Genomic DNA, 22595 nt, shown 5'->3' on the forward strand with positions numbered 1-22595 from the left:
AAGGACTTGAACCCCCGTCCTCACGTAATAAGCATTTCAAGGAAAAAGGACTATGCATAAACTTCATAAAAAATCAAATGCTGGAAAAAGAAGGGAAGAAAACACACTAAGAACCTTCAAATCCCTACGTACTGAAACTTCTGTTTTAATAAGAGTTGCCATTGATGATGATGATGCACGGAAATATGAAAACAAGTCTCCGAACCAAGATTAGAATATTGGAAGCTACAGTAATGCTAGTGGTCAAATATAGTTCTGAAGGAAGGGTGGTCCGAAACGTGGAGGAGCATTTGCTAGGTATTCTCCAGAGAAATTGCCTACAGATTGTTTTTGATACCCAACTGACTGATCGTATCTCAAACGGTAAGCTTTACGAAAATGTGGTTTCATTCTGCTTTCTTGGGCGATAATGTGAACAAGGTTGAAATGGCTAGGAATGATGAAGCATGATAGCTTGCCAAGGATAGTCCTTGCCGGCCAACTGTATAGGGCCAAATGAAAAGTAGGTCGTCCCCGAAAAGGGTGGAAGAGTATCGTAAAGAATGATTTAGGCGAAGTAGGAACTTCTTGGGAGGAGGTAAAAAGGGAGGCTTTATATAGATTGAGACGGAGGTGGATTGTGCGTAGCTGTGTTTGCCTCGGGTGGCTTGGTGCCACATTGAGCTGTTAGCAGTAGCAACAAGGAAAGTAGTAGTAAATACGGAAATTGATAAATACTATTCTTCACCGTTGCCACGTATGAAATTTAGTCATCTCAAATTAATTCATTGCATTGTTAAAAGAAGCAGCTAAAAATACTTGGAAGCAAACAACACTGTTAGGTAAATTCTTTGTTCATTATTAAATAATAAAATTTAATTTTGAGTCTCCTACTGCAAGATACATTTCACGGAGAGCTTATTGTAGTTAGCCGAAAAATAACTGTACGCGAAAAGCGGGAAAATATCAATCATGTACATCTACTACGAGGGCTGGTATCGCTAATAATTTTTGTGAACATGGGGATGTACGAGCTTTCGCATCTTGTTAAAAATAATTTTGGGTGATATGCACATTACAATACAGATTGAAATATATCCAATAGAATTTCTTTTAGCTGTACTGTAAAAGATACATTTCTGCAATTTTACTGCCACTAACTAGAATTCAAGGTACTATATGGTTTTGGACTAGTATATACTTATTGTTAAACTGATGTGAACTTTATTATTACTTTCAGGCAATGTTTTTGGCTTACAAAAATGGTCAGACTCTTGGCAAAGCTGTTATGAGACTACGCGTTGTCAGATGTGAAACAGCCACTTTGGTTCATTCGGACACAGTTTCTGTGATTTCTGGAAGAGGGCCTAATACCCTAGGTTTTAATAGATCCTTTCTCAGATGCTTTTTGAAGAATTTCCACACAATTCGCACATTAACTCTGCTTCCCTTTCCTTTAAGCACCCGTTTTTTTATGCTAAGGATGAATAGGACAATCTATGACTTCTTATGTGGAACTATTGTCGTTATGGCGTAAGGGTTTTTTTGTTTTTGTTTTTTTGTCTTATTCAGGGTTGTTACGTGGACTTAATCAGGGGCGTCTCATTGGATAGGCAGAATATATCCTTGTTGCCAAAAATTAGATACTTTATGTTTAATGGCGATGACAATACTGCCTTTCCATCATACAAAAACAAGAGCTTACCTGCCTATGAGGCAGGTAATCATACCTGCTTATGAGGAAATGAGTGAAGACAGTGAATAACGATTGGGCAATCTATTCAAATATTTCGGCTATCTATTCAACAGCCTTCATCAGGGAATACAATATTCAACAAATAAAAAGAAAACAAACTTACTAAAAAATATCATCAATAAAACAAATTTCTAGACTAAAATCATTAAATAAATTTCTTTAAAAAGTCCCGGCTTCCTCATTTTACATAGGTTCATTCAGGAATCTTACAATGGCTAAACCCATTCAAGGTAAGGAAGCCTAGATTCTTTCAAAGAAATTTGTTATATAATTTTAGTTAGAGGATTAGTTTTATCGATGTAATTTTTGCAGTAAGCTTGTTTTCTTCTTTTTTTATTGTATTTCCCTTATGACGGCTGTTGAATATCTAGCTGAAATATTCGAATAAATTTTACTGCCATGTTATTAACTGTCTTCACAAATTTCCTCATTATCTTTACTTTTTTTGTACATTTTGTGTTTTACAAAAGGGCGAAAACCAGGTAATTGGGCTTTCTGTGAGAATGTTTTTTTTTTATGGAAAATAATCTAAAAAATACTGTGTAGTTGAATTATCTGGCTTTAATTACAATTATTAGAAAGTAATTTTTAGCATTGTACAAACAGAGTTTTTTTTAGACATTTTTAGGTTTTTTTTCTTGCAAAATTTATGGAGTCTTATAGTCAATATACTTAGTAGCTGAATAATTTGGCTTTAACTCGATATATAGGATATAAAATTACTAAACAGTAATTGTCAAAATTGGACAACAAGAAGACTTTATAGTCTTGTGTAGATTTGTAGTCTTTTCTTACAACATTTGAGTAGTCTTATTAGTCAATATACAGAGTAGCTTAATAAGCTGGCTTTAACTCAGTATTTACTGCATAAGGTTATTAAAAAGTAATTGTCAAGACTGAACATCAAAAAGACTACAGTCTTTCTATAAATATGTAGTCTTTTTTTATAGAAATGTTTATGTAGTTTTATTAGTTAATATATTTTGTATGCACAATCTGGCTTCAATTTGGTATATAGCTACTACTACTACTACTACTAATAACTCACTGCAGCACCAAGCCGCCTGAGGCCAACACAGCTACGCACGCTCCTCCTCCAACCTAATCTATTTAAAGCCTCCCTCTTTACACCCTCCCAGGAAGTTCCCATTTCCTTTAAATCCTTATTTATGACATCCTCCCAACCCAGACAAGGACGACCTGCTTTCCGTGTAGCCCCAGACGGTTGGCCAAAAAGGACAATCTTCGGTAATCTGTCATCCTTCATCCGTAGAACGTGGCCTAGCCATCTCAACCTTTCTTTCATTATAGCCCCAGAAAGCGGGATTGAACCACACTTTTCGTACAACCTACTGTTTGAAATACGGTCAGTCAGCCGGGTACCCAGAACAATCCGTAGGCAATTTCTCTGGAAAACATCTAGTGAATTTTCATCTGCTTTTCGGAGTGTCCATGCTTCAGAGCCATATTTGACCACTGTCATCACTGTAGCTTCCAATATTCTAATCTTGGTTTGTAGGCTTATCTTTCTATTCTTCCAAACTTTTTTTAACTGTGAAAAAACACCCTGAGCTTTAGCTATTCTACTTTTAACATCTTCACTGCTCCCACCATCTTTACTAATAATACTACCAAGGTAACTGAAGCTCCCAACCTGATCAATCTTTTCGTTACCTAAGGTCACCTGTTCATCTTCACTTATTCCTAACCTTAGTGACTTAGTCTTCTTAACATTAATTTTCAAGCCTATTTTAGCACCCTGAACTCGTAAAATATATATAGCGCATAAGATTATTCAAAAGTAATTGTCAAGATTAGACATCAAAAAGACTATATAGTCTTTTACAGTTTTGCAGTCATTTTTCTAAAAAAGCTTATGTTGTCTTAATAGTTTATATACTGTGTAGCCGCATAATTTGACTTTATTTTGGCATGTAGTACATAAGATTATTAAAAGTAATTACCCAAACTGAACATGAAGAGTTCTATAGTCTTTTTTTGATTTGTTGTTTTATTTTTGTCCCAACAATGTTTGTTTACTCATCTATAAACTATGTAGCTGGATGTTATGATTTTAATTGGTATATAGCGCATAATGTTATTAATAATTAATTGTAAATACTGAACATCAAGAAGACTATATTGTCTTTTTATAGATTTGTAGTCTTTTCTAACAAGGCTTATCTAGTCTTATTGGTTTATGCACTGTGGAGCTGGATAATTTGGTTTTAATTTAGTATATTTAATTATATATATATATATATATATATTATATATATTATATATAATATTATATATTGTGGTTTTAATTAGTATATTTGGTTTAATTTAGTATATAGCTCACAAGATTAGTAGAAAAAAATAACCAAGAATTGACAAAAAAAAATCTTAAAAGAGAAGAGAACTGATTGACTTATCAATACCAATACAAATATGCTATCGACCAAGGAATTGTCCTGACACAATTTTCTCGCACCAAGAAGAAATAGCCAAAACAAAACACAATCTTTATGGAACAGCCACGGGTGGTCAGGGGCGTGATTAAATATTGTAAATTTCTAACAAAAGAAATAAATATTCTCTATACAAAAGAATATTATATTTAAGAAGAATTGTAGGTAGATACGCCGTTGCAAGTGCGACCTGCGCATAAATTTCCCCCAGAATGAATCTTTTTTAATCTATTATTATCTAAATTATCTATAATAATCTATAATTAATCTTCGGAGAAACTGTAATGTATACTCATTTTTTAGTGCGACGGTATTTCTTTTCTGGTAGCGTTTAAGTGCGTATATTGGGTAAGTAAGAAATCGATTGTAGTCCTCAATTAAAGCTACATGTTGTAAGGTACATTTGCAGGGATGTCATAACGGGGTAGGGGAATTGCGCCTTCCTAAGGTTTTGAAAAATGTATTCTTTATATTTTCATTAAGAGAAAAACTGCCCCTTCCCTGCTAGGTTTTGAAAAAAATATATTTCACCTACGCAGGTTTTTGGGAACTGGAATCTCTGGGCATCCAGAACTAAATTCAAAATATTTAAATACTAAAACTCAAAATATCGAAATTAAAAGTATTTAGTATTTTAGTTTTAGTATTATTTAGTATTTTAGCACTTCCCATAAGCAGGACTTGAGGTATCTCCAGAAAATATATTGGTAGAAAACTGTTCGAAAATCATTGAATTGAAGAAAAAAATCCTGTAATATAAGCATATTACAGTGGTATCTTCATTTGCCTTTCTTCTAGCAGAAATATCTTAACTGTTCTTTTGTTTCTCAGAAGATTAGTAATGGTAAATTAAAGTTTTATGTTTGAGTTATTTTAGATTTATTTCTTTTTACCTTTAAACCTAAAAACGTGTATACAAAAAAATTAAGAAAAGGCAACTAAGGAGCAAAAAATAATTTGTGTAAAAACAAACAGAAGAGCATCACCAGGTAGACAAATAAATTACTAAAATAAGCATGAATCGGTACGTGTGGCAACTCTGATCGGGGAATGTGCCTAGATTAAACCCAGCCACTTAGTTTTCGCCCTTTTGGTGGACTCACGAGAGTCTGACCGCTGGGAGTTAAAATGTATTTCAAGGACTTAATTTAGTCATAGGAAATTTTCAAATGCAGCTAATTAGAAATTAAATTTAGAATTGGGAGTTAATACATATGTTTTTTGGCGATTGTTCAGTTGATTTTTCCTGAATTTTTTCATTTCTGGATCTTTTACAAAAATACTGAGCGATGTATTCTTTTTAATAATAGACTTTAGAAACAAAAAGACTTCGAATGAAAATAAATCTAAATATGAAGGCCTAAGTTAAAAGTAAAAAAAGTAGAACTCGTGAAATGTATAAGAAATCATTATGACAATCATAAAAATATCGACAATGAGCCAGACCTGAACTGGATTAGATAGATAGATAACGTTTATTTACAACAAGAATTAAACCATATAAACAAACAGCGCAAATGCCTAATGGCATACTTAAGTGCGTGGTATATCATCAAAAAAAAAAAAAAAAAAAAAAAAACCTTATCACTTCAGCTTAAACTAATATGCACTTCTTACGGAATCTAAACTTCAACACTCACAACGGAAAATATTACGGGAGATCCGCAACATGATATCTTAGTAACTTCAGAAATTGGTTTTTATCATTACAATTTCTCACAGCTATTGGGATTAAATTCCAAACTTTTGGACCAATATGACGCTAACTAAATCCCGCTCGCACCGTTGGCCTAATTTCAAAAGATAAATTAGAACTATGAGATGTTGGGTAATTGTGGAATTGTGAATTTGTCGGGAATAATCTTGGGAAATTTAGTGAAAGTTGTCCAAAAACATGAGTGTGGCAAATATTAGAAATGACAATCAAATGATGTTAGTGAACAGAGAAAAAACCAGAAGACCCATAAAGATGGCTAACTGAGCATCTATTATTAATATTAAAAATTAATCTAAGGGCTTTATTTTGTAGAATTTGAAGAGGTTTAAACGTTGAAGGAAAAGTTAATGCCCAAACAGAAACACAATAAAGAAAACATGGATTAACAAAAGAAAAATATTTTATCTTTAAAATAACCCTTGGGAAAAAACAGATATTTATCGAAAATAATTCCAAGATATTTAAATTGATCAACGCGTTTTAGTATCCTATCATTCAGATAAAGAGAAAACTGTTCTATTTTCTGAGAACCCATCGAGAAAACAGCATATATTGACATTTCTTCTCATTTAACGAAAGTAAATTTCTGGCGTACCAATCCCCTGCGGATAAAAGTGTATTATTAAGATTATGAAAAAGTATGGATAAATCAGCATGGGATGCAAAAATAACAACATCATCTGCAAACATTACATTTTTACAAAGGGGTAATACCTTGGGCAAATCATTTATAAATAGAAGGATCTGGGTCGGTCTAAGGACAGACCCCCGAGGGACCCCAAAACTTGTCAAAAAACTTTCTGAAGGGATACCATTAATTCTATCATGACATTGACGTTTTCTACCCGTAAGATAAGTTTTAACAAAAATTAAAGATTTTGAAGTAAAACCATATTTTTGGAGTTTCATTAACAACAGACGATGGTCAACTATGTCAAATGCCTTGGCGACATCAAGAAATACCGCCAAGGCATACTGATTAATGTCGATTCAATCACTTATCTCAAGCAGAAGTTGATAAATCGCCAACTCCGTTGATTTTCCTTTAATGAAACCAAACTGAGAAGGATGAAAATATTTTTCCCAATTAAATAATTATGGAGCAGATGGTTAGCTATCTTTTCGGAAAGTTTACTAAACACTGATAAAAGTGAAATACTTGTATAACTTGAAGGATCACTAGTAATTCCGCCTTTATGTCGTGCAATAAGATTAGCTTTGTTCAAAAAAATCGGGAAAAACTCCCTGTACTAATGACAAATTATATATGGGTGCAAGTAATGGGGCAACATCAGTAGCTACCTGCTTTACAGTTCGAGTAGAAAAACCAAATTCATCAGACGAAGAACTTTTTTTAAGCTTCATGATAACTGTTTTCACATGTTGGGGCGTCATTTCAGAAAAATCAAAAAGGTTTTCAGTTTGATGATCAACATCGAAAGAAATGGTTGGGTCATTTAACAATGGAGAAAAAAAATCTGATGTAAGCTTTCTTCCTACTGAACTAAAATAATCTCCCAAAATATTCAGGATTTCTTTACGGTCAGTTACTTTCTTCCATCAACTTCTAGGCAATCAACACTAGATCTGGATTTATGGCTAGGTCGAATTCTTTCATTAATCAACTGCCATTTTTTTTTCATATCTGACTTATACTGGTTAAATTTATCTTTATAATATGTCCTCTTTGCATATCTTACAGTCGAATTTAACTTATTCCTACATGCTTTATATTCTTCAAAAGAGGCATCACTTGAAATTTTTAAATACTTCTTATGTTTTATATTCTTATTCTTAATTGAAATAAAAATTCCATTGGTAATCCAAGGATCAATTTTTTTTTTAATATTTCCCATGCATAAACTTAATTGTAGTAGTCTCCTCTCTGAGCCGTATCGTGTATCAAAAATAAATTTAGAAAATGCAACATTAACATCATTTGAACCATAAACTAGACTCCAATCATTACTATTAATTAGTTCACGTAGTAGCTTGAAATCAATCAACTCATATCGTTTATATGAAGTATCATCTCTAGCATCCCAATAACGCATATTAACTCTCCCTAAATCCAGAAGAACACTTCCCGGGAAATGGCCCGACATATCAGATAAAATTACAGAAGCTTTCAGTGCTTTAACTGAATTAACAGAAAAACATATATATATTATTAATCAGTATTAGCTGTAGTATTTGTAATTCTAGTTGGGAGAGAATCGCTTGGAAGAAAACTAGCACACAGCATAATATTCAAAAATTCCTTACGAGTACTACGATCTAAATTTAGCAAATCAAAATTGAAGTCCCCTGATATTATAACTTTTCTTTGACTCGCTGAGTTTTAAAAGAACCGACTCAAAAACCTCGAAAAAACTTTTTGGGCTACTCGATGGAGATCTATATAAGGGGTTGAATTTAGAGAGAATGCAGTTGAGGTTTTTAAGCATAAGTTAGGTCTTGATAATAAGTTTAATGGGTTAGTAGTAAGAGGGGATATAGGAATAAAGTGTATGAGACAGAGTAGGTTAATTAGTATGGTTAAATATTGGAAAAGGTTATCATCGATAGAAGATAATAGGTTAGTTAAACAAGCATTTTTAATGATGCTTCAAGATAGGAGAAAGGATTCGTGGCCAAATCAGGTGAAGAATATATTAGACCGTGGAGGGATAGGTAATTGCTGGAATAAGGGAAAGGGGATAGGAGAGATGGTAGGGACTGTATCTAGTTTAGTTGCTAGTAGGCTAGAATCTCAGGAAGTTCAGGTTTGGCAATCTGAGAAGGCCACCTCGCCGTCCCTTGGGATATATGCGGAGGTCAAGGAGAACTGGGGCAAAGAAATTTATCTGAAAATGGGATTGGCTCCGGATGATTTGAAATGGGTAATGTATGTAAGGGGAAATTTTATGCCTCTTGGAGAACGTAGGAAATATTTAGGGAGAAATAGATTGAGGGATGGTCCTTACAGTTGCCCTATGTGTGGAGAGATGGATGAGTCTTTGCAACATTTTTTAGGGGGTTGTAGGGAGTTGAGTGATTTGCGCTTGGAAATATTTGGTAAGGAGGTTGGGGGAGAGATTGGATTTCGGAAATTTTGAGAAGTAGGTGTTGCTTAACTATAAACAATATTGGAAAGTTCGTCCGGGTAGGAATGACGTATCGTGATGTTTTCTTAAATAATTAGTTTAATGTCTTTTCAGTCTATGTTTGTTGCTGTATATTTTTTTTTTCACTTGTTTTGTGTATGTCACCATGGCCCATTTGGGCTTTTCGTGTGTATAAATCTATCTATTTATCTATCCATCTATACTGAACCAAATATAAACGAATCACCACTCGTGGGGTTAATTTCCACTAATAGCGTTAATACGTTCAGAAACCATACGGGCTATGCATGACGTATGAAAACAAGAAAGAAAATTATAAATGAAAACAGAAAAATCATATAGGTAAAAGCAAGGATTTTGTCAGCCAGTAGCAAAAAATGAAAATCAAGCAAATATTTCGACAAGGACCTCCGCCAAGTCGTCCTCAGCGCTCAAAAAAATGAGAAAGAGGAAAAAAAACAAAGAAAAAACCACAACAAAATCTAACCTTCTTAAGCGAACTCTACGAAACGAGAAAAGACACTGAATCAAACAACAAAAACCAACTTGAAATCAATGAAAGAGAAGTTACCAATTAGATTGAATAAGTATCTTATGCCTTGCAATAGATTTCGCTTGTCTACAATTTTGGTTTTCATTAGATATGCGGACACACTGTCTTAAATTAGACTAGGCGAAAATATTCATAGAGTCTTTTAATATTAAGTTGTTATAAATTGGGCTTAAGGAAACATCTCCCGTGTCTCTATTTATAGCCAAATTCCTATTTATATGTTGTTGTTTTTTTTATCTCAATTACCTCTTTAAAAGATTGCGGTAGGCCATTTACGGTAGATATTAAAGTAAACTCTTCAAATAGAACTAATTGGTCAGGATTTTCGTATATATACTGGGCCAGAGCTGAATCAAAGTTGTCATTTTTACTTTCAAATCTCATGGACTTATCTATTGAAATTTTGTGTTCATGCAATCGTTCCCCTAGGTGTTGATGGTCCAGCCAATGTAAAATTTTCCACATGAACACGGGACTCTGTAGACACCACTACCTAGTATAGGGTCCGTTTTATCCTTTCCCGACTTGAAAAAATTTTCAACTTTTTGTTCAGTTTCGAAAGAAAAAGTGAGATTATGTTTTTTTTTTAATTTTCCAAGTTTGTCGCTGAGTTTCGAGACGCATGGTAATGTAGTAAAAGTTTTTTCCTCAATTGCCAGTGTAACTGCCTCAAGGGGGACGGGCTCCCTAATTTTCCTGTTTTACCTTTTTTAATCGTCATCTCTTATGTTTTCAATGAGATTGATTGGGTAACCATTGCAGAATAGAATATCTTTGACGTAATCTAACTCGGATTTTATATGATTACGTGATTACTAATAGCGTTTCACATAAACCCTCTTCCCAATTTGATAAATCCTCTTTTACACTAAAAGACCAATCCTGGTGAATACAGATCACCTGTCCACCTCGTGCATTCAATTTCCTACTGTGAGTCACACTTTTCATCATAGGAACCTCGGACATAGACATAGGTGAAGAACTAGACAAAAACGTTTCACATATGGCTACAATATCTTTTGGACTAGATGATTGTAAAAACTTGAGTTCATTATGCCACTCTGTAAACCTTGAGCATTAACATAAAGCACTGTGACCGGGAATTTACATCTGTCGGGCTCACACTCTAAAGTGCCTTCTGATGAAAAACCACTGTCGGATAAATTTTACGCATAAGGCACATCCTTATCACCACCAATAGATGTATTCAAAATCGCATCTAATTTTAAACGGGAATCCAAGAAAATCTAGAAGCGGTCCATACTTCACAGTCACAAGGAAGACAAGAAACCACCATTTGTTTATGCTATCGACGGCTCGTTAGCGAAATCATGGATTTCAACTACATCACTAATCGATTTACACGGAATATTTTGCGAGCCACTTTTCACATTAATAACTCCTCTCATGGTCCACACGTTCTTCTTGTCGAATTTGTTGCGCGCAAGTTTGAAAACTTCCTGTCTTTCTTTGGTGAGGGCCTCGTTGACAAAAATAAGCGAACCTTTGAGGTTTTTTTCGATTACGCGGGATTTCGACAAAAGGTAAGTATAAAGGTAAGATTCAAAGGTAAGTTCAATTGGCACCTGAGACTGGTCAAAAGACCCTAAACGCCCTGCAGTCTTGAGCATAGTATTATTAAGATAGTCCCATATGTGCATTCAGACGATCTAAGACTTTGTCGCCTAGAGTAGGTAGGTCCCGAGCGGTCGTTTCAATCCCAGAAACAATGATATTGCAAGAAGTGAAGTCTGGCTAAGATCAACGAGTTTAGTCTCCAGTTTTTGAATTTTAGCACCCTTCTGAACGATTTTGCACTTTAAATAATTAAGATTTTTCTCCATTTGGTCGAACTTAGACTGGAACTGTTGTTCTATGGCCATATACATAGCCTGTGTTATAGTGTCCAAAAATTCATTTCTAAACTGCTGTGGAGACACGGTGTCTAACTTCGCCAACTTATTATCTACCTGTTTTCTGATCTCATCTTCAATTCCCTCTCGCAAGGCCAACAGATCGCTTTGGAGTGACAAAACTGAGTTCGATGAATCATTGGGTAGACTATCCGAAATTCTCCATGCACAGCTTAATAGCCCTCTGAACATTTTTTCGCCCATACTTTAAAGCGTCAGCATGCTTTGTTGCGTAACGCCAAATATTCACGATCTTAACTTGATAAGTATCACTCACGTGATTTTACACGGCCTTGTAGTATCAAAACTGAGTATATGCTTCATCTCCCACTTGCATATCTCCGGAGGCAAACAAAGTCAACTAGCAGGAAAACACTTGAATATAACAAGGGGGCTTCTTCTCGTATTCCTATGCCCCCTCCCAAATTCAAACAGCTTATCTGATTTGCCAGGAAAATTCAGTTAACACTTTTCACCTGCGTTTCCTGTTTGCAAAATTCTCTAATTAAAAGGTTCTGACGTCACTTATATAATAATTAACTTATATACAGTAACGGTTAAACTAGTTGGTTGCGCAAAGTGCCAAGATTTAAGCATGTGTTTTATCCGATTGAATTGTAACTTATTTAGCTGTTAACTCTTTGAATTCTAATTCAATACCCTAATTGTTCAATGGAGAAGAGTTTAATGTGAATACCGATTCTGATTGTTTGAAACAAATGACTGAAGCTATCATGGAATAGGCGCAGCTTCCTCCACTAGTTACGCCGACGGAAGCTTGTGTAAAAAAAGACAAATAAGCACATTCGACCAATCGACAATTATTTAATTAAGACTGTAAAATTACGTCAATTTTAAAGAATCATTAACTTCGAATTATAATTTCACTAACTAAGAATTATTCTTCCTGAATAATGTTCCAATTCCCGTGCATTCTCACATTTCAAATGTTTACTTCTTGTTCAAAGTTACACAGCACATCCTAAAGTTTTAATTTGTATTTTTTTCAGGTTTCCTGGCAGAACAATCCTGTTCGGCAGAACTTCATTAATATTAACTATTCTTTCTGAATAATGTTCCAATTCCCATGCATTCTCACATTTCAAATGTTTACTTCTTGTTCAAAGTTACACAGCATATCCTATAATTTTAATTTGTATTTTTTCAGGTTTCCTGGCAGAACAATCCTGTTCAGCAGAAGATCATTAATATTAACTATTCTTTCTGAATAATGTTCTAACGCCCATGCATTCTCACATTTCAAATTTTTACTTCTTGTTCAAAGTTACACAGCACATCCTATAGTTTTATTTTGTATTTTTTCAGGTTTCCTGGCAGAACAATCCTGTTCAGCAGAACATTATTAATATTAACTATTCTTTCTGAATAATGTTCCAATTCCCATGCATTCTCACATTTCAAATGTTTACTTCTTGTTCAAACCTATGCAGAACATCCTATAATTTTAATTTTTCAGGTTTCCTGGTAGAACAATCCTGGGAACTTCTAACTTATTATTAAACCTTCTCTCAAATTAACTAATAGGAGGTTCTTTAGGGATAATCCCTACTCGAACGTTATGTCCCCTGAAGATGGCAGGTCGAACAAAGCTCTCTTCTGGGTACTCCAGTGAAGGGGGGGATTTCCAACAGTGGAATCTATCAACTCTGTAGCATTAAAGTTTGAAAAGGATACCAGAATGATGAGCACGATCGAAAGCTTTAGGAGTACAAAAAAGAGAAGAAGATGTTGGCTTTGAGAAAGAAGCTCTGTCTAATTCTGTTTCTAGGCAATCAAAAATTCTTATGCAGTCTTTTTCTCTCGAAGTGTATTGGATGTAAACTGGACATTGGTTTGATTCACAATACTGATAAAATAGCCGGTTAATGACACTATCCTATACTTTTCGCGGGGTCCGGCTTACCCCCACCCCCTCGCCCCCCAGAAAATTCTCCCTAAACAGTGTCCTACCAGAAAAAAATCACAAATAGAACAAAATTGAGCAGCCAAAGGGAAATTACGACATTTGAAAAGAACGAATAAAAGTGTATAATTCGGCAGTGATAATTAAAAGTGCAAAATATACAATTTTGGTCGAAAATGAGTTATGTATGTTTCGTGGGTAAACTCAGCAACAGGAACTGAATGGTGCAGTCCTGTCCAGAATTGTCCTATCTTGTACCGTTACGAAGGTAAAAAGAGATATACGCCAGTTTTAACAGAAGGGGATTACCTTATGGAGCTATAACATGGGGACCTGGCACTTGTTTTCTTTTTGGTCAAGGGAAAAGGAGACATATGCCATAAAAATGGATTAATTTTGAATTCACTCAGATTACTTTTGACAGAAGAGAATTATCTTATCTATAGGAGAAACGAGACATGCGCAATAAAATGGAATAATTTTGAATTCGCTCGGATTATTTGTTTTAAATTATACCACTGATAAGAACATACAAAGTCGGTTTAGAATATGTCCTATTTATCTCCATAAGCCTCATCGACCACCGACGAACTTTCTTCTGTTTTTTTTTTCTCTCCTGAAAAGTTACAAAAATGGCACATGTTACACTTTTAATTATCTCAGCCGAATTTTACAAAGCTATTATGAAGGAGGAAGGTCCGGCCATTTTGTAGGCAGGGGGGCTGACAGGTGGCTCAAAGGTATATTTTAATGACAAAACATACTAGCCTTCATTGAGCTCTCAGATAAATGTAAATTTAGCTCTAGGGATAGGGGGGAGGAATTGATATCTACACTTGATTTGCGGGAATATTTCTGGTCTACGTTTTTTTTTTTTTGAAAGTAAAAAAGTAACATTAAATCTTAAAACAAGCAGAATTTATTCCACATGAGGGGGGTTGTCTCCTTTTCAAAACCCTCGTGGTCAAAGAAACTTGGGGGGACGCTCATTAGGTCGGAAATTGAGAGTTCTAGTGTCTATTCTAAAAGTTCAAAGCGATTGGAGAGCAACCAGCCTGGTCCTAGAGCCTTTTCTAATATCTTCATTGGTAATCCCTCACGACATCTGATCAACAATTTGAGGTACTCGTTTTTTCAGAATAGTTAAAAATATCAATAAATTTGCATCCAAGGATGAAAATTACCCCCCAACACCCTGAGATAAAGGCCATAAAATATAGCGCTGTCAATTCTTTACAAATATATTTCGTAGCGGAAAAAACAGGAGCACATTTGATCTAGGGTGTCCAATGGCGTAAAACTTCAGAGACTATTTTTGGTGAAAAAGATCATCAGCATTTTGCTATGGGATAAGGAAGGTTAGGGGCCCAGAAATGAGCAACAAAAACTTTTTTTTTCCTGCTCAATTTGAAATATAGAATCGTAAGTCGTTGGACCAAGGGGACTTATGTACAATAATTATTAAGAGGATTGTTCCCTTTGAAACTGGTACCTCCTCTAACAAAGGGGGCTCAAGAAAAGTGCAGAATTTGACCAATTGCCTTGAAACACATATGAAACTTTAGGCAATATCAGGAAAAAAAGAAATATTGCCTCCCTTCAAAATACAACCCAAAAAAGGGGACAAAAACTAATTTCTCACCCACTTCAAATGGAAGAAAATTATTTTAGCAACTTGAGAGGATCGTTTGATTGAAAAATGGAAGTTCTTGTGTCCTTTTTAAACTCCGAGGGTAATCAAGGGCAATCAGTCTCCCTCTCAGACCCTTTCTCCTATCCACCCCTCCTCTAACCCCAATGACATCGAACCAAAATTTGAGATAACTGTTCTGTTAAAAAACTCTGAAACATCACAAGTTCACCGTTAGGGTTGGTATGATCCCTACAACCCCAATGTTAAATTTTATCTTACCCTGCTTGGATAACTCAATCCCACAGAAACACAAAAGAAGAATTCAAATAAAAAAAATGTAAAAATAGATACTATAAGATATGCTACACCACATATTTTGGCTATATTTTGGAATATTGGTAGGATATACCATAAATTCCTTCTTTTCTTCATAATTTTTATTTGTCATACTTGCTCTATGGCTACTCAATCTTGCCTGTGGGAGGAATTATCAGTATGGGGGGGTATTACGTGGGTGGGGATTTTCTGGGGGATGGGGGAACTTTTGTGAGAGGGGAGATATTTTGGAAGGAACAAGCCAAGTACCCTCCCATGCAGGAAAGTTGGCTGATTGGTTAATTGCACTAATCTAATTGGTTCTGCACCTGCCTTAGAGACCAGGATATGAAGAGCAACTTTCCAAAGTTTTTCAGTTCATTTCTCAACTCGTGTCTCAGCACACCTAAACCAAGCACAGAAAAATGCTAGAAAATCTTTGATACATTCTAATGACACTTTAAAACGCAAAAAAAACTGGTTTCACTTAGAAATCTAGGCGTCAAAAACAAGGGAATTAAAATAACATCACATATGGCGAAAATAGACTAGCCTATACATCAAATAGGCATCCCCACAAAAAACTCAAAGTTTCAGTGATTTCGAATGCAACAATAAGAAGGAGAACTTTCAGCAACAAAACAATTGCAATTTCAATAATTTCCGCCACAAAACGTTCCCAGAGAGGGGCGAGGGTGTAGATACGACCTGGAATAAAAGAAACAGGTATAAGATCTCAATTATTCTAACATGAAGCATTTTTTTTTATCTAGGTTCAGCTTATACTTGCATAAAAAGGAACTAAGAGAGGGTGACTAAAGAGATTGATCCCTGCTACCACACAGATCCCTCTATAAGAGGATTAAAAAAAGATGCATTGATCCAAAAATCCCTGTATTAGATAAATTGGAAGGTATAGAGGGTATTAGATGGTATAAATATATTTTGATTTGGAGGTATATACATAAATTTGGAGCAACTGTAGACATAACTACTGACACAATTTCATTGCACCAACTAGAAAAAAAAAATCGAAAAAATAGAATGAGAAATCAATTGCAAAAGTGGCATAGATGGAGAGAGAGGAAAGACATGGAGATTAGAAGAATGAGGAAAGAAGGCCAAAAGAAAATGCAACTAACCAAGGGATAGTCATCAGATTGCATTACAAAAAGAAAACCCATCAAACAATTGAAGACAAAAAATTTCGATTAGCACTGATTAAAGCAGGGTTTTACATTTTAAAGACACATTTCTTGCCAACAAGATCGACTTTAGAGCATTTTGAGGTTATTATGATAGAGGGAAAGGAGCAAAGAGTGAAAAGAGGAGGGGATTTCAACACAAAAGGAAATATAAACTAAACAAGAAACAGCCACTAGATTACATAACTATAAAATCAAACAATTTTTATTATTGTTGGCTAAAGTGGAATTTCAAAGCATGATAGAAAGCAGTACTAATAGTAAATGACAAAAATGATGACTTTGGATCTTCTTGAGGTTATCCCAAGGCAGAAAATGAGAAAAAGAAGGAGTAAAAGGAAAAGTAGGAGAGATTCCAAGACAAAAAGAAAATAAATACTAACCAAGCAACAGTCACCAATAAAGATACAAAAAACTTGAACAATTGAAGAAAAACAGTTTTGATTAATGTTGGTTAGGATTTCAGATGAAACTTCAGAGCTAGATCAGATATTTAGTGAACACATTTTATGTCAAAGAAGTTGAATTTAGAGGTTCTTAAGGTTATTCTAAAGGAAAATAAGAATAAAACAGGAAAAAAACGAGAAACTCACAAGACAAACAAAACTACCTAAGGGACAGTCATCAAATACAATAAAACAGAAACAAATGATTGAACAAACAATTTTGAGCAATTTTTGTTAACACTTCCTAAAGTTCAAAGCAAGATAGAAAGTAAAGTATTATGCTTATTGTCAAAGATGTTGACTTTAGTATTTTTTTTAGGTTATCATGAAAGAAGAAAAAAGAAGCAGGAGGAAAACAGAGGAGATTGAAGGAAAAAATCAAAAACACACTAACCAAGAAACCATCACCAGATCTCAATACAAAAAAATCTAAAGCAATTGAAGACAAACAATTCTGATTAATTTGTGCTGACACTTCAAACAAAATTAACAAATATAATTTCAAGTGGGAGTTTACAGCAAAATAGAAAGTACAGTGATCACATCTAATGCCAAAGAGGTCAAATTAGAGCTTCTTCAGATTATTCTGAAAGAAGGAACCCAGAGAAGAGAAGAAGAAAGTGCAAAGAGGAAGAAAGTGAAAGACAAAAATGCAAGACAAAAACATAAAATGCAAACTAACTAAGGAACAGTCATCCAATACAAAACAAAAAAAAAGACTCAAAGAATTGAAGGCTAACAAGAAGAAGGAGAAGAGAGGAAGAAAGTGCAAGACAAAATAAAATGCAAACTAACTAAGGAACAGTCATCAGATACAATTAATGCCACAGATACATTAGATACATTTCAGATACATTTAATGCCACAGATGTTATTTTTAGAGCATCTTGAGATTATTCTGAAAGGGGGAAAAGAATGAAGCATGAGGAAAGAGGAGAGGATTTCAAGACAAAAGAAAATACAAACTAGCTAAGGAATAATAACCAGATACAATACAAAAAACATCTCAAATGATTAGAGAGACAATTTTGACTAAGGCTGTCTAAATTAGAATTTCAAAGCAAGACAGAAAGTACAGTGATCATGTTTAATGCCAAAGAAGCTAATTTTAGAGCTTTTTGGGGTTGCTCTGAAAAGTAAGGGGAGGGTGTGGGTGAAAAGGGGATATTTCAAAATAAAATACAAACTGCATAAGGGACAGTCACCATTAGGGGGAGGGGGTGTTGTGTACTGTAACAACTATTATATTAAAAACAGCACAAAATAAAGAATCTAATAGCACTAATTTTATTTCACTTTAGTTTTGTATATAGCCCAAGGCTATATATCAGGGGGGCTGGGAATGAATTGCCACAAACATGACTTTAACCATTAAAGAGCATACAATTCGGAATGTAAAAATGCTTTACTTTTTGTCATAGAGAGATGACAGAGAGATTCTTCCAGAGAGATGTGATTCTAAAAGCATACCTAAGATTTTTTTTCTAGGACAAGGCACTGTTCATGTTCTGGGGGGGGGATCTTAATAGGGCCCAAACAATATGAATTTTGCATTCCAATACTGATACCAATGTATTGGTATCATACCAATACAACACCAATATAATTTACCAATAAATTCCACTCAGGAAAAAAAACTTGAAGTTTAAACCCCCTATTCTCTGCCTATATTCATATGTTTCTCCTTGGTCTATTACACACCAAAGAACAGCCTCAACAATTCACTGTGGATTCCAAGAATTTGGAGATTTACAAAAATTGTTTGATTTTTGTTACCTTTTCTGATCAGCAGCTTCTGAGCACACAAAGGAAATGGCAGATTTTTACAGAACAGACAAATAAGAAAAAAATCAATCAAAGAAGCAGGTTTAGTTGCATAAACACAAATAAGTGAAAACGTGATTGAAAAAAAAGAGTAAGATATTTGTTAAAAATGATTACTCAAAATCCAAATTTCAATAGCAGGACTTTGAATTTAAATCATTGATGCATTAATGTGAAAAATTTAATTTATTATTCATATTATATGCTCTCTAACTAACAAATTCATGCTAGGCATACTAGATACAGAGGTGCAGCTAGAGTTTTAAGTTTGGGGGAGGGATTTAGAGAATGTATCAACAAAATTGTCCAGCAAATGCAGGCACATAAGCTAAATTTCTAAGGTAAATATGTAACTTTTCAAAGATGTTGACATGCAGTAGTAGTTTGGATCTTTCACCTATGCAAGTGAACATCCATTAAACAGAAATGTGTAGTTTATTGTATTCTTTTTTGTTGTTTTGGTAGAATATGCACATTCTTGAAAGTACCATATATTCTAACACTGCTGCATCATGTTTGTATTGACAACAAATAAACTTTCATTTCATTTGACTCCCCTCTGCTGTTCTCTCTACCATGGTAAGACTTAGCTAGTGGCTAACCCCCAAAAGACTGGACAAGTAAAAGTTACCTGAGGAAATCTGATGCCCCCTTGTGGACAAGTTACACATAACAAAAATAATAGGTAAAATTGGTACAAACAGTATTACTGGCTTTCATATAAAGTGAATATACCACTTGATGCCTTTTTTTATGCTCTTTAAAAATTAAATAATTGCTTCTACTGCAAATTCGGATTTAAGCACTTTTTGACCTCTTAAAAATACCCTATATATGGGGTCATTACAAATCTGTAATAGTTTAGAAACGAATTTGGGCTATATATTTGCACATCAGGGGGGGGGGGGGTAAAGCATAGCATATATTAAATACATAAAATAACCATTGCTGTATTTTTTTTATGTGTTTGTGTTGTTGCACTGGTGATCTCTCTTCTCATTAAAATTCAATGTGCACAAACACACACACAAAAAAAAATTATATATAGTTCATTTATAAGAGAATTTTTTAAAGAAAATTTTTTATAAGAGAATTTATGAGGGAAATTTATAAGAGAATCATTTATAAGAGAATATAAATCTTTTTATATATACAGTTAATTTTTAAGAGGTCAAAAAGTGCTTAAATCTGAATTTGCAGTAGAAGCAATTATTATATTTGTAAACAGCATTAAAAAAGGCATCAAGTGGTATATTCACTTTATATGAAAGCCAGTAATACTGTTTGCACCAATTTTACCAAATAATATTGGCTGAAAGCCAATATTTTCCCTGATAGCCTTCTATATATATCCTAATTTAGGAGGGAAGGGTAAACTGAAGCAAAGCAAATTTAGGAATGGTATAAGCAAGTATTCTAGAATTTTTTAAAAATAAGGTAGGTTCTTTAGTTTTATAGTGATTCCCTAGGCTTATCAAGAGTGGAACCACTAAACATTTCCAAAGTGAACATAATATTTGGATTAACCATTAAACAAGGGATATAATACCACTACCTTTATTTGTTTAGCTTATTTCCTTCAAAAGAGGTCAAAGCATTTAGCAACCTAGAGTAAACACTCAAAGTACTCAGGTATTACCCTAAACTATGGCTGCTCGTATGGCTAGACTAGTTTTGTAAAAGAATCTTGCCTAAGATTAACATATCTACAACTTATTTTTAGTCTATAAAAGTCTGACAGGCCTCAAAGAGGTATGCAAAGGAGTATCACATAAGCTTCATCAATCCTGGAAATTCTATTTTCCTGGCACTAGAATTTTCTAAGATACCAAAAAGCCATTCTCCAATGTTTATTGTACAAAATTTGGGCTATTTACCAGCATTTCTCTCTTGCTCTGGTAGGGTTGTTGAAGGATAACTTGGAGCAAATAACAGTGGATTTGGCGTATTGCCAAAGAGCTTTCTTGAAGCAGCTGCATAAACTGTGTTCTGCCAAATACGAGATTCTATCATAAACTGTCGAACTTTCTCTGCATATTCACTGGCAGATTTAGCAGACTCTTCCTTTGAATCTTTAGATCGCTCCATTTGAACATATTTTATAAACGTTGCCTTTAATTTTAGGCTAGGTTCATATTTTCTAGAATTTGCGATAATCCGACACGTCTAAACCCCAAACAAAAAGTCATTGATAAATAATATAAAAGTCCAACTAGCCTATCCTGTTATGCAACACAAAATGGGTCACATTACATATTTATTGTGCTTTGAAGCTAATTGTGATGATGGTACTACATAGAACAGTTTTGTTGATTATTTTAGTATTATTAAGCTTTTTTTTACCACTGTAGCAAGCAATTTCCGTTGGGCCAGAATGGGTGCTGTTTTCTTGCAGAAGGGTAAAAAAAGAGTACAAATGGGAAACTAGTACGAACATCCTAAACTGGCATCTTCAACTGTAACAGTACACAACACAAGCTTACAATGGTCTCTGCTTACTAGTCTTGAGTGAGTTGTTGGGGCCTTGAGTATCGAAGAGAAGGGGACAAAATGTGTTTTTTTTACACATTTAGAAGTATCAATATAACAAGTTTATAGCCTAAAATTCAAATTTAATAAGAGTGATCAAGCATTGGGATTGATTGTGGTAAGGGGGCATAACTAATCGGCAATAGGCAAAAGTTCAAGTTCAATCGGGTGTAAAAGAAAATGAAATAGTCACATCCGGGAAAAAAGACCAAGTTCGTGTTGGTGTTCGTCTAACCTAAATGTCAAAAGAAGATCGGATCAAGTTTTCAGAAGGAAGAGATAGTCATCTATACTTCGATTATTTTCAGTATATATTTATGTATTGCATCAAGTCTCATCAAGTGCGACAGTAACGATGACTGCCAAATTGTTGCACAATATTGGAGATGAGGCTTTCGAAGTCCGTTGTAAAGTAGACAAAAGGTTTTTTGTGTATATATTTGCTCCAATTTCCTGATAATGTCAAGATTGCAGGAGAGCTCCAGTTCTACTGCCTGGTTAAGGTGTAAAAAGGACAGGTCTAATGTTTAAAGGATTTTCTATCATATACATTAGACCTTTGAAACTTGTTAGTTTGAAAAGAGAACAGTCTAAACTTGTACAAAAAAAGTTTCTGTTTCGTGCAAACAGAAACTGTTCTGTTTGGTGCAAGGCTGTACCAGTCACTGAATTCTGAGTTTTGATGCGTCTCTGGTGTGTTGGTACACCATCAGCAGAAGACTCAACGGTTCAAAAGCAGAAGGTTAAAGATGCAAAAGTGCAGGGAAATATATAAAGACTTTGGCCTGACTTCATTTCTTTTTAATTGAAAAGAGGACGATTAAACTCCCTAGTCTTGACCCACTTCAATTTCCAACATCATTACACAAATCAACAGAGAGGTACCTTGGGGGAAGGAGAAACACAGCTTTATTCTGAAGGCGTCTTATAAGAGTTAATAGAGAAAAACATGCCACACTCCAAACAGAATAATAATAAGAAAGTCGTGAATTGAAAAGCGCATAATACAGTAAGACCATTACCTCAGTGGGAAGAAAAGATGGAACTCTGTAGAGGACCCAGCCTGGGGAGAAAGAATAACCTGGTATAGGAAAGATGAGGTTTATAAAAAAGGTTAATATCCAAAAGTGGACCAAAAAATTTAATTACCTGAATTTGTGGAAGAAGGACATTATCATAATAACAATCCAATATACAAAGAAATCAACAAGGGTGATGACCCGCCTTGAACATTACTATAC

At 34.5% G+C, this 22595-nt stretch overlaps 1 protein-coding gene and 1 long non-coding RNA gene across 2 annotated transcripts in view; one reads left to right on the forward strand and one right to left on the reverse strand.

Moving 5' to 3' along the window:
• The window catches only part of LOC136038479 (uncharacterized), a 33079-nt gene extending 30349 nt beyond the window's left edge, over positions 1 to 2730 (forward strand). Inside the window, exon 4 of the mRNA XM_065721551.1 lies at positions 1220 to 2730. Coding sequence (XP_065577623.1) covers positions 1220 to 1516 — 297 coding nt within the window. The 3' untranslated portion in view covers positions 1517 to 2730. The remainder of the gene's footprint in view (positions 1 to 1219) is intronic.
• An 11264-nt stretch (positions 2731 to 13994) lies between these two features.
• Positions 13995 to 20938, reverse strand: LOC136038480 (uncharacterized). Its single transcript, XR_010620223.1, has 2 exons — positions 20703 to 20938; positions 13995 to 16058 (listed from the first exon to the last, which is right to left on the reverse strand). It is a non-coding gene; the product is annotated as an uncharacterized LOC136038480 (long non-coding RNA).
• Positions 20939 to 22595: the final 1657 nt, after the last annotated feature.

Source organism: Artemia franciscana, chromosome 18, assembly GCF_032884065.1.
Source record: "Artemia franciscana chromosome 18, ASM3288406v1, whole genome shotgun sequence".
In the NCBI taxonomy this organism is placed as follows: Eukaryota; Metazoa; Arthropoda; class Branchiopoda; order Anostraca; family Artemiidae; genus Artemia; species Artemia franciscana.